This window comes from Panulirus ornatus, chromosome 22 (assembly GCF_036320965.1).
Source record: "Panulirus ornatus isolate Po-2019 chromosome 22, ASM3632096v1, whole genome shotgun sequence".
Lineage (NCBI taxonomy): Eukaryota > Metazoa > Arthropoda > Malacostraca > Decapoda > Palinuridae > Panulirus > Panulirus ornatus.
In genome coordinates, this window is record NC_092245.1 from 5,864,377 (window position 1) to 5,877,552 (window position 13,176).

Here is a 13,176-nt window from a genome sequence, read left to right on the forward strand (position 1 = left end):
GAGGTTAAGGAGTGGCACTAGAGTTCACCAGTCATGGAGAATCTTTTGCCACCTTCACCCAGTTGAGGGAGTTCTCGAGAGATGGAAATGGGTGTCAGAGAAATAAATAGATAGGTAGGTATATAGCTCATGGCACTGAAATGTATGACCCTGCATGACCTGTTAAAGTCATTAATTTGTAGAGTCTGTGAAAAGCATGTTTGAAAAGCATGTTAAGTGTGTGAAGGTTAAGATGTTTGTAGGGCAAGAAAAGGCAACAAAATCTGAAGTAAAATGGTGAAGACACATTATCTTGAAGAAGTCTGTAGGAACTTTAGGTATGAGCCTTTGAAAACTGAACTAGAGTTGCACTCAGACTGTGACCTGTTAAAAGTATGGAACTTGAGGCTAAGAGGCAGTACAGTTTTTCACCAGTTATGGAGACTCTTTTGCCATGGCCACCCCATTGAAGGAGTTCCTGAAGGGAATGGGCATCAGAGATATAGATAGACATGCAGACTATGGCATTGAAATTTGTGAGCCTGCATGAACTGGAAAAGTCATTAAGTTTGCACACTTTCTGAAAAGCATTAGCATGTGTGAAGCTAAAGATGCTTGTAAAGCAAAAAAGGTAGCAAAATCTTAGGGAAAATGGTGTGAATGACTTTATATAAATACTGGAGCCTTCCTCAAAACTTTCATAACTTGAATACTTGTAAGAAACCACTTACAACAATGTCAAAAATATTCTTTTTGCTAATAAGACAACAAAAGTCAGTTATGGCAAAACAATAAACACAAGTAAAATGTAATGACCAGCTGCTGTCTCATATGTAGCTGGGTCATCTATAGCCAATGAGGTAGAACTGACAACTCTTAAAATTGTGAATATGTACCTGAAGTGGTGGATAATAGTCAATGACAGTCAGCACTGGCAGATACATAGTGCTCAGTCAATAAATAAAGTTTGTATGGTAACCTGAATTTACAAATTAGACTCTTCGGTTTAATGTCATGTGCTCAAATAGTAACAATAAGGTGGAATATCTTAACATCTATGTTTGTTACTGTACCTGTGGAGAATCTGTTGATCGGTCATGGTGTGGAGAGGCCAGCACATGAGGCGAAGACTGTCCACGTGGAGCAAGAGTTGCAGAAGCACCACTAGGCCGGGAAGGGAAGTCTGCTGGGCCAGGAGTGCCTGTACCTGACCTTGGTTCGAGTTTCTCAGGTTCACCTTTTTCCAGTTTCATGTCTAACGGCAGTGGTGTAATCATTTTATCACCTCCTGCAAAATATGTGGCATTCTTAAAAGTGCAAATGCATAAAATTCCTACAAAACGTTCAACAATAAACAACCCAGAATGAAGAAATTCTTTGTAAAAAATGAAAATATCTGGACCAGTTTGAGTTGTAAAAAATTAAATTCTTATCTGCCTTTCTATTGGCTTGACTCCAGTCCAAGTTGGGAATGGAATATAAAGTGCAAACAGCCCCTGAACTTGCACTATCCTCAATCTTAATTTCTTTGTAAATCTTATAACAGAGTATTTACACAGATGGAATCCTTGCTATATGTACCTTATTTATGTATCATATGCACATACACAGCTAAAAATATGTACCAATGTATATAGGTAAAATGTGTATACATAAAAAAAAAAAAAAAAAAGGAAAGTGTTACCGGACTTTGCTTGCATCAGGTTGTACCACAAGTCAAAAGTCACCTTCAGCGAGGCTGTATCATTGGGAGTAGTGTTTCGTCGTTGATTTTCTTACTCAAAAGGAGTCCATCATTTCCCTGCTACGGTAGATTCCCTATTAAATGGCATCCTTGATGGTGCTATTTAACTAAATTTTCTAAATATGAGAGAATAACTTAAAAAATACTTAAAAGAAAAAAAAAAAAGAATTCTATCTACTGCCTTAAACAAAAATGCAAAAAGCCTCTCAATCAACATATGATATGCACTCCTGAAAAGTTTTACTCTAAATGAAACCACTTTAAATGAGGCCAACTTAAGACAATATCATTTAACCCTTCCTAGGGAAAATTACTGGACATATTTTCTTATATACTGCTCTGTCTGTTGTTTAAATACAATGATCATCAAAAATAAATAAATCATTTCCTCTATTGACAAGACCTCATCTACGATGATATCATAGGAGCATATCAAGTTTTATATCAAAACTTGAAGAGTAAAGGAAAGAGCAGGAAGATCATGCCACAGATGTTTACTTACATTTAACAGATACATGGACGGGTGAATGCTATGCAATTGCCAGAAAATTTGCAATAGTAAACTATTCAGAAAGTTGAGCATTGTAATGTATAATCGTTTCAGGATGTACCTCTTTATCAATCTCTTACTTTTATGGCCTCAGTCAAACATGCAACATACAGTGATATAAATTGAAATAAAGCACCGTACAATGTTATGAAAATATTGTGCAATGGTTGTATAATTTCCGAACTGCAGTATGATAATTTAAAGAAAAAATCTGACAGCAATACGCAAAGCACATTTTGGGTATTATGAATCAAAACAAGAAAAAAAAGTGTGTGTGTATTACTAAAATAACAGTATTTAAGTGGTTTATATGCACCCTATATATGTAATGCATCTATTAATATGAAAAATGGGTTGGGAAAGAGCACAGAATGTATCCTATTTGGTATTGTTTTAAATCAGGTCTAGAGGGTGAGGTGGAAACATCATCCTATTGCCATCCATTTACGGGAGCCAGTAGGAAGTATCAATTCATTAATCTCATCATACACCATGACTGAACTGTCACATCGAAGTCTACTACTGTCCAACTGGCACCAGTGTCAGGTCACTCATACAAAAAAATTCACCTAAAATCAAGGAATTCTGATTCAAACATGAAATTTTGGTGAATCATTCCTTGAGCATTGCTCTCTCATGGAATCCAACTTATTAACATATGTGGCAACCCCTACATAGCACGTGGCATAAGTGCATCAGTTACGTTAAGGCATGTCACAAGGTGCCGTGCACTAGCCTTTTAAATATTTTCTCTAATCCCTCTCACATACTCAAACCCTCAACAGTGCAGTCAAAATGCTTGTAAAGTGTTTATGAATGTACATTACATTTCATTATTTCAAATATGTAACTGTCAGGGTAAGAGAGATGTGTGGAAATAAAAAGAGCGTGGTTGAGAGAGCAGAAGAGGGTGTTTTGAAGTGGTTTGGGCACATGGAGAGAATGAGTAAGGAAAGATTGACCAAGAGGATATATGTGTCGGAGGTGGAGGGAACAAGGAGAAGAGGGAGACCAAATTGGAGGTGGAAAGATGGAGTGAAAAGGATTTTGTGTGATCGGGGCCTGAACATCATTTGTGTGTGAACTGCTGTTGTCTCATGCAATAAATGCCCTTCTGTGTATATGGTCAAAGTATTACGTTTCACCCACTCTACAATTCAATCCCTTTGCATTCCCTGCCATACCACATCTCTCATACACCCTTTCATTTCTTTCTTCATTCCATCTAGTCATATCACATGCTCCTCTCAAACAGCTCATTTCCACAGCCTGGATTCTTGACCCCTGTGATTCATTCCATGTCCATGTTTTGATTGCATATGTCAGGATCAGGAGGACTATGCTGTCCTTTAATCCTCTCTTCACTTCCACACTTACACCTCAAACCATCATTATTCTATCATGGGAATAATAGCTCAAAAATACTTTATTCTCTCATCTTCCATTATTTCTCCCCCCCTTATCCAAAATACAGCTCAGTGCACTTTCTCTTTCACTCTATATGGTTTTCAAAAATCTAATTTTTTCCTTTTATTTCCTTTCAAACACCATTACTTTACCTTAACTTGCGTCTACCTTCAATCGCCTATGGTTACACACATCATAAAACTCCTCTGTAACTCCTCTTCACTCTCTACAAACAACACCATAATCAGCATACAGGCTTGCCATTAGTCACCATAGCTCACTGCTCAATGCCACACTCCATCTCTGCACCCCCTTTCCCTAGTTTTCTTTCAACTCTCTCATCACTCCATCCATATATGTATACGTACTCGCCATTTCCCGGGTTAGCAAGGTAATATTAAGCACAGAGGACTGGGCCTTAAAGGGAATGTCCTCCCTTGGCCCCCTTCTCTGTTCCTAATTATCAGAAAAGTTAAAAATGGGAGGGGAGGATTTCCAGCCCCCAATCCCTCCCCCTTTTAGTTGCCTTCTACATCATGCAAGGAATATGTGGGAAGTATTTCTTCTCCCCTATCCCAAGAGATAATGTATATATTATTATCCATATTTATTATGCTTGATCGCCATTTCCCATGTCTGCGAGGTAAAGCCAGGAAACAAACAAAGAATGGCCTATCCACTCATATACACATATCATTCATTCATATTCATTATACTTAATTGCCGTTTCCTGCATCATCAAGGAGGTGCAAGGAAGCAGAAGAAGAATGGCCCAACCATTCATGTACACACACACATATATATATATATATATATATATATATATATATATATATATATATATATATATATATATATATATATATATATACATAAACGCCCATTCAGGCACATATACATATAAACGTATACATACACAGACATACATATATACAGATGTATGTATTCATAATTGCAGCTTTCATCCATTCCTGTTGCTACCCTGCCACACAGGAAATAGCTGCCCTCCACATTTACAGTGAGGTAGCACCAGGAAAAGAAATAAAAAGGCCACATTCGCTCACACTCACTCTTTAGCTGTCATGTGTAATGTACCAAAACCACAGCTCCCATTCCACATACAGGCCCCAGACACCTTTCCATGGTTTACCCCAGACACTTCACATGCCCTGGTTGACAGCACGTCGACCCCAGTATACCTCTTCGTTCCAATTTACACTATTCCTTGCATGATTTTCACCCTCCTGTACGTTCAGGCCTAGATCACTCAAAATCATTTTTCCAGCACTATTTTGGTCTACTGCTTCTCCTTCCCTCTGCCTCTAACACATATATCCTCTTTGTCAATCTTTCCTCACTCATTATCTCCATGTGTCCAAACCATTTCAACACACCCTCCTCTGCTCTCTCAACCACACTCTTTTTATTACCAAGCATCTCTCTTACCCTTTCACTACTTATTCGATCAAGCCACCTCACACCACATACTGTCCTCAAACATTTCATTTCCAACACATCCACCCTCCTCCGTACAATCCTATCTATAGCCCATGCCTCGCAACGATATAACATTGCTGGAACTACTATTCCTTCAAACATACCCATTTTTGCTCTCCTGATGCTCTCTCCTTCTATACATTCTTCAACACTCCCAGAACCTTTGCCCCTCCCCCACCCTATGACTTACTTCTGCTTCCATGGTTCCATCCGCTGCTAAGTCCACTCCCAAATACCTAAAACACTTCACTTCCTCCAGTTTTTCTCCATTCAAACTTACCTCCCAATTTACTTGTCCCTCAACCCTACTGAACCTAATAACCTTGTTCATATGCAAATTTACTCTAAACTTTCTCCTTTCACACACTTAATCAAACTTAGTCATCAACCTCTGCAGTTTCTCACCTGAATCAGCCACCAGCGCTGTATCATCAGCAAACAACAACTGATTCACTTTCCAAGCCCTTTCATCCAGAACTGACTGCATACTCACCCCTCTCTCCAAAACTCTTGCATTCACCTCCCTAATAACCCCATCCATAAACAAATTAAACAACCATGGGGACATCACGCACCCCTGCTGCAAACCGACATTCACTGGGAACCAATCACTCGCCTCTCTTCCTACTCTTAAGCATGCTTTACATCCTTGGTAAAAACTTTTCATTCCTTCTAGCAACTTACCTCCCACACCATATACTATTAAAACCTTTCACAAAGCATCTCTATTATCCCTATCATATGCCTTTTCCAGGTCCATAACTGCTACACATAAATCCATCTTTTTCCAAGTACTTCTCACATACATTTTTTAAAGTAAACACCTGACCCACACATCCTCTACCACTTCAGAAACAACACTGCTCTTCTCCATATCTGATGCTCTGTACATGCATTTACCCTCTCAATCAATACCCTCCCATATAATTTCCCTGGAATACGAAACAAACATATGCCACTGTAATTTGAACACTCACCTTTATCCCCTTTGCCTTTGTACAATGGCACTTATGCATGCATTCTGCCAATCCTCAGGTGCTTCATCATGATCCATACATACACTGAATGTCCTTACCAACCAATCAACAACACAGTCACCCACTTCTTTAATAAATTCCACTGCAATACTTTCCAAACCAGCTACCTTGCTGGCTTTCATCTTCTGCAAAGCTTTCACTACTGCAAAGCTTTCACTACCTCTACTCTCTTTACCAAACCATTCTCCCTGACCCTCTCACTTTGCACACTACCCAGAACAAAACACCCTATATCTGCCACTCGTCATTCTATATCTGCCACTTTTGTCATCACAAACTTTCAACAAACCTTCAAAATACTCACTCCATCTCCTCCTCACTTCATCACTACTTATTACCTCCCCATTTGCCCCCTTCACTAATGTTCCTATTTGTTATCTTGTCTTACGCATGTCATTACACATGACAGCTAGAGTCTGAGTGTGGACAAATGTAGCCTTTGCTGTCCTTTCCTAGTGCTACCTCACATGCATGTAGGGGGAGGGGGGTGTCATTTTATGTGTGGCACGGTGGCAGAGGGAATGGATGAAGGCAGCATGTATGAATACGTGCATGTGTATATATGTATATGTCTGTCTATGTATATGTTGAAATGTGAGAGTATCATTAAATTTTAATGAAAATAAAAATATGTTTTGGAAGGAGGTAAATAACGTGCAAAAGACAAGAACAAATAGGAACATCAGTGAAGGGGGTAAGTGGGGAGGTAATAACAAGTGGTGATGAAGCGAGAAGATGAAGTGAGTATTCTGAAGGTTTACTGAATGTGTTTGATAATAGAGTGCTACCTCACACGCACGTAGGGGGAGGGGGGTGTCATTTTATGTGTAGCAGGGTGGCAGCGGGAATGGATGAAGGCAGCATGTATGAATATGTGCATGTGTATATATGTATATGTCTGTCTATGTATATGTTGAAATGTGAGAGTATCATTAAATTTTAATGAAAATAAAAATATGTTTTGGAAGGAGGTAAATAACGTGCAAAAGACAAGAACAAATAGAAACATCAGTGAAGGGGGTAAGTGGGGAGGTAATAACAAGTGGTGATGAAGCGAGAAGATGGAGTGAGTATTCCGAAGGTTTACTGAATGTGTTTGATGATAGAGTGGCAGATATAGGGTGTTTTGGTCAGGGTGGTGTGCAAAGTGAGAGGGTCAGGGAGAATGGTTTGGTAAAGAGAGAAGAGGTAGTGAAAACTTTGCTGAAGATAAAATCCAGCAAAGCAGTGGGTTTGGATGTATTGCAGTGGAATTCAATAAAAAAGTCGGTAACTGTGTTGGTGATTCATTGGGAAGGATATTCAACATATGTATGGATCATGGTGAGGTGCCTGAGGATTGGCAGAATGCATGCATACTGCCATTATACAAAGGCATAGGGGATAAAGGTGAGTGTTCAAACTACAAAAAAATAAGTTTGTTGAGTATTCCTGGGAAATCAAATGGGGGGGTATTGATTGAGAGGGTGAAAGCACATATAGAGCATCAGACTGGGGAAGAGCTGTGTGGTTTCAGAAGTGGTAGAGGATGTGTGGATCAAGTGTTTGCTTTGAAGAATGTATGTGAGAATATGTGAGAAATACTTAGAAAAACAGATGGATTTGTATGTAGCATTTATGAATCTGGAGAAGGCATATGATAGGGTTGACAGAGATGCTTTCTGGAAGGTCTTAAGAGCATATGGTTTGGGAAGTAAGTTGCTAGAAGCGGTGAAAAAATTTTACAAGGGATGTAAGGCATGTGAACGATTAGGAAGAGAGGAGAGTGACTGGTTCCCAGCGAATGTCGGTTTGTGGTAGGGGTGGGTGATGTCCCCATGCTCCTTTGTTTATAGATGGGGTGGTTAGGGAGGTAAATGCAAGTGTGTTAGTGAGGGGGTGAGAACGCAGTCTGTTGTGGACGACAGGGCCTGGGAAGTGAGTCAGTTGTTGTTCGCTAATGATACAGCTCTAGTGGCTAATCTGGGTGAGAAACTGCAGAAGCTGGTGACTGAGTTTGGAAAAGTGTGTGAAAGGAGAAAGTTCAGAGAAATGTGATTAAGAGTAAGTTTATTAGGTTCAGTAGGGTTGAGGGACAAGTTAATTGGGATGTAAGTTTGAATGGAGAAAAATTGGAGGAAGTGAAGTGTTTTAGATATCTGGGAGTGGACTTAGCAGTGGATGAAACCATGGAATCGGAAGTGAGTCACAGGGTGGGGGGAGGGGGCTAAGGTTTTGACACATTGAAGAATGTGTGGAAGGAGAGAACATTATCCCAGAGAGCAAATAAGGGTATATTTGAAGGAATAGTAGTTCCAACAATGCTGTATGGTTGCAAGGCATGGGCTATAGATAGGGTTGTACGGAGGAGGGTGGATGTGTTGGAAATGAAATGTTTGAGGACAATATGTGGTGTAAGGTGGTTTGATCAAGTAAGCAATGAAAGGATAAGAGAGATGTGTGGTAATAAAAAGAGTGTGGTTGAGAGAGCACAAGAGGGTGTGTTGAAATGGTTTGGACATATGGAGAGAACAAGTGAGGAAAGATTGACAAAGGGGTATGTGTCATAAGTGAAGGGAAGATAGAGAAGTGGGAGACTAAAGTGGAGGTGGAAGGATGGAGTGAAAAAGACTCCGAGTGATTGGGGCCTGAATATGCAGGAGGGTGAGAGGCATGCAAGGAATAGAGTGAATTTGAATGATGTGGTATACCAGGGTCAGTGTGCAGTCAATGGACTGAACAAGCATCTGGGGTAAACCATGGAAGGTCTGCTGGGCCTGGATCTGGTTTCGGTGCATTACACATGACAGCTAGAGACTGAGTGTGAACAAATGTGCCCTTTTTGTCTGTTTTCCTGGCACTACCTCAGTGTAGCAGGGGTAGCTTTAACATTAACAACGGACGAAAGCAAGGAAGTATGAATATGTACATGTATACATATGTACTATCCCTGGGGACAGGGGAGAAAGAATAATTCTCACGTATTCCCTGCGTGTCATGGAAGGCGACTAAATGGGAAGGGAGAGGGGGGCTGGAAATCCTTCCCTCTCATTTTTAGTTTTCCTATAAAAGGAACAGAGAAGGGAGGCCAAGTGAGGATATTCTCTCAAAGGCTCAGTCCTCTGTTCTTAACGCTATCCCACTAACGTGGGGAATGGCAAATAGTATGAAAAAAAACTCTATGTCTGTGTATGTGTATGTATGTGTACGTTGATATGTACAGGTGCATGTATGGGCGTTTTTATGTGTGTATATGTGTGGATGAGCCATTCTTTGTGTGTTTCCTGGTGCTACCTCGCTGATGCGGGAAACACCAATTAAGTATACAATGAAATATAAAAATATTATCTTTTTGTTATACTTAATTGCCATCTCCCATGTTAAGAAGGTAATGCAAGGAAACAGACGAGGAATGGCCCAACCCTCCCACACACACATGTATAAACATAAACGCACATACACGCATATATACATACGTATACATTTCTACATATACATACACAGACATATACATATCACACATGTACATATTCATACTTACTGCCTTCATCCATTCCCGTCGCTACCCCACCACACATGAAAATAGCATCCCCCCCAGTGAGGTACTGCCAGGAAAAGACAAAATAGGCCACATTCGTTCACACTCAGCCTCTAGCTGTCATGTGTAATGCACTGAAACCACAGCTCCCTTTCCACATCCAGGCCCCACACACCTTTCCATGGTTTACCCCAGATGCTTCACATGCCCTGGTTCAATCCATTGACAGCACATCCATCCCGTTATACCACATTGTTCCAATTCACTCTATTCCTTGCATACCTTTCAACCTCCAGTATGTTCAAGCTCCGTTCACTCAATATCTTTTTCACACCATCCTTCCACCTCAAATTTGGTCTCCCACTTCTTCCCTCCACCAATGACACATATATCCTCTTTGTCAATCTTTCCTCACTCATTCTCTCCATATGTCCAAACCATTTCAACACACCCTTTTCTGCTCTCTCAAGCATGCTCTTTCTATTACCACACGTCTCTCTTACCCTTTCATTAATTGCTTGATCAAACCACTCACACCACATATTTTCCTCAAACATTTAATTTCCAACACATTCACCCTCCTTCACACAACCCTATCTATAGCCCATGCCTCGCAACCATATAACATTTCTGGAACCACTATTCATTCAAACATACCCATTTTTGCTCTCTGAGATAACATTCTGGTCTTCCACACATTCTTCAATGCTCCCAGAACCTTCGCCCCCTCCCCCACCCTGTGTCTCACTTCCGCTTCCATGGTTCCCAGATATAACACTTCACTTCCTCCAGTTTTTCTCCAGTCACACGTACCTCCCAAACATACATAAACTTTGGTCATGATAAGGTATAATTCTCTATTTGTTAGCAAAAAGCTCTCAGATGGTAAAATAAAGATCTTAAACTAAGGCACATTCAACGTCTTGGGAAACTGCAATTGACAGGTTAAGTGCAGTGACCAAACTTTATAAGCATATTCTATTTTGTCATCACCTATGCTGTGAACGGCGTGCTGAATTTTCCCTTATCGAAGTACTTCATTAAGATGGATTCTAATATTTTTCTGCTACCAGTTTGTTTCCTTTTACATTTCTCTAGCGGTGGAACTCTGAGGCATAATGTTGATTCTTAAGCACTTCCAACACAAAGACTCTGTCATCTCACTCATTTTGTCAATCATATTCATAACAAGACATTCACTCACAGTCTCCCAATCTCATTAATTTTCGTTTATTTGGAATGAATTTCATTGACCATGTATCAGACCATGCATGTGCATGATGTTAAATTTGGGTAATTTGAAGTTACTCATTAACATAATATACAATATTCCTTGTAGCTTACCATAAATACTATAATACTGCGAGGGGTACACGTGCAGGTATGGTGGTGGTACAGCCCTCATCATCTCACCCTGAAATATAAATGTTTTTATCAATAAAACAATAATGTAAAATAAAAAGTTATATGGGCACAATATTACTAAAACAAAAAGAGCATGAAAGTATTTTGCATGTATGAAAATGTTCTAAAATGCTTTAGAACGGTAGTGTTCTTAGCATTGGAAAACAGATCTAAAAGATTTGCGTTTGGCCAATGTGAATGGGGATAACTGGTCCCATTTAAACATATAAGATGTGTTTCAGGTTAACACAACTTAGTGGAGTCACCATAAAGAGAATCACATTTTACCACAGTCTCCTAAGACTTCTGAACCAAATTTTCAGAAAAACTATAAAGAAAATGTCAAGAAACACAGTACAGTTCAGATCAAAAAAGTATCATAAAACTAACTTTGCTGTATGATGGATTATGAAAAATGACCATTGGTCTCACCTCACAAGGGTAGCCAAGCTTTCATGTTACAGTAATTCCGTTGATTACTTTTGCCATGATACATGTTTGCTTTCATATTTTAATGGAAATATCTATAAGGTAGGCAACCTTACTTATCAAAAAACTGTTTCGCATTCATATTTACAAACTCTATTGAGACATGGGTCATCAATATCATTTCAAAATTCACTAAAAGTATTTGGGAAGATACATTTCTTACCAAGTGTACGTCATTAATCTGTGTGTTTTGTCCATTATTAATCTAAGCATTTAAAGAAAACATTAAGCATAAAATATTGTATATATCACTCTATATGTCTATTTATCTATCTATCTATATCTCTGATGCCCGTTCCCTCTGGAAACTCCCATCAAGGGGTGGCCACGGAAAAAGTCTCCACTTATCCCCATCCTTACATGCCTCCCTCGCATACACCATTCCACACATTCTTCCTCTGTTTCTTTCCCTCAAGTATACCTCCATCCTATGTGCCCATCTCACAGGTGGTCTGCGACTCACACAAACCCATTTAATTGTACTATCATACGTTATCCTTGTAAATTCCCAGTCTTTCATTCTTTCCACAGGCCTAAACCACCTCAGAGTATTACATTTCACACACTCTACCACTCCACATTCATTCCCTTTGCACTGCTTGCCATACCACATCTCTCATACACCCTTTCATTTCTTTCTTCATTCCGTCTAGTCACACAACATGCTTTTCTCAAATACCTCATTTCCACTGCCTGGATTCTTGATCTCTGTGCCTCATTCCATGTCCATGTTTTGGCTGCACAGATCAGGGCTGGAAAGACTATGCTGTCCCTTAATCCTCTCTTCACTTCCATACTTAAACCTCTACCCTCATTATTCTATTAAGGGACCCACTGACTCTTCTATCCTATACTGCTCTCTCCAGTGTCTCTCCTTCCATATCATTACACTTCCCCTGACAGCTTCTAGATACTTAAAATAACTCACTTCTTCCATCTTCCAGTCCACCAACCCCTTGCAATATCCACAGCACAATTCAGCACACTTTCTTCTCTCACTCTACATGGTTTTACAGAATCTATACTTTCACTCCATTTCCTTTCAAACACCATTACTTTACTTTTACTTGCATTTACCTTCAATCTCCTCTGTTTACATATCACAAAACACAACCTTTTACAACTCCTCTTCACTCTCTGCAAACAACACAGTATCATCAGCAAACAAGCTTGCCACTAGCCACCATATCTCACTGCCACACTCCATCTCTGGATCCCTTTTCCTTGGGATATTCAATATATGTATGGTTCATGGTGAAGTGCCTGAGCATTGGCGGAATGCATGCATAGTGCCATTGTACGAAGGCAAATGGGATATAGGTGAGTGTTCAAATTACAGAGGTATAAGTTTGTCAAGTATTCCTGGGAAATTATATGGGAGGGTATTGATTGAGAGAGTAAAGGCATGTATGGAGATTCAGATTGGGGAAAAGCAGTGTGGTTTCAGAAGTGGTAGAGGATGTGTGGATCAGGTGTTTGCTTTGAAGAATGTATGCGAGAAATACTTAGAAAAGCAAATGGATTTGTATGTAGCATTTATGGATCTGGAGAA

General features: G+C 39.7%; 1 protein-coding gene across 4 annotated transcripts in view; it reads right to left on the bottom strand.

The window, feature by feature from the left end:
* LOC139756512 (uncharacterized) overlaps positions 1-13,176 on the bottom strand; it is a 650,205-nt gene that overhangs the window by 111,844 nt on the left and 525,185 nt on the right. For all 4 annotated transcript variants that reach the window (XM_071675967.1, XM_071675968.1, XM_071675969.1 and 1 more), the window contains 2 exons: positions 11,076-11,145; positions 1,053-1,267 (listed from right to left, as the gene is read on the bottom strand). In XM_071675967.1, coding sequence (XP_071532068.1) covers positions 1,053-1,267; positions 11,076-11,145 — 285 coding nt within the window. The remainder of the gene's footprint in view (positions 1-1,052; positions 1,268-11,075; positions 11,146-13,176) is intronic.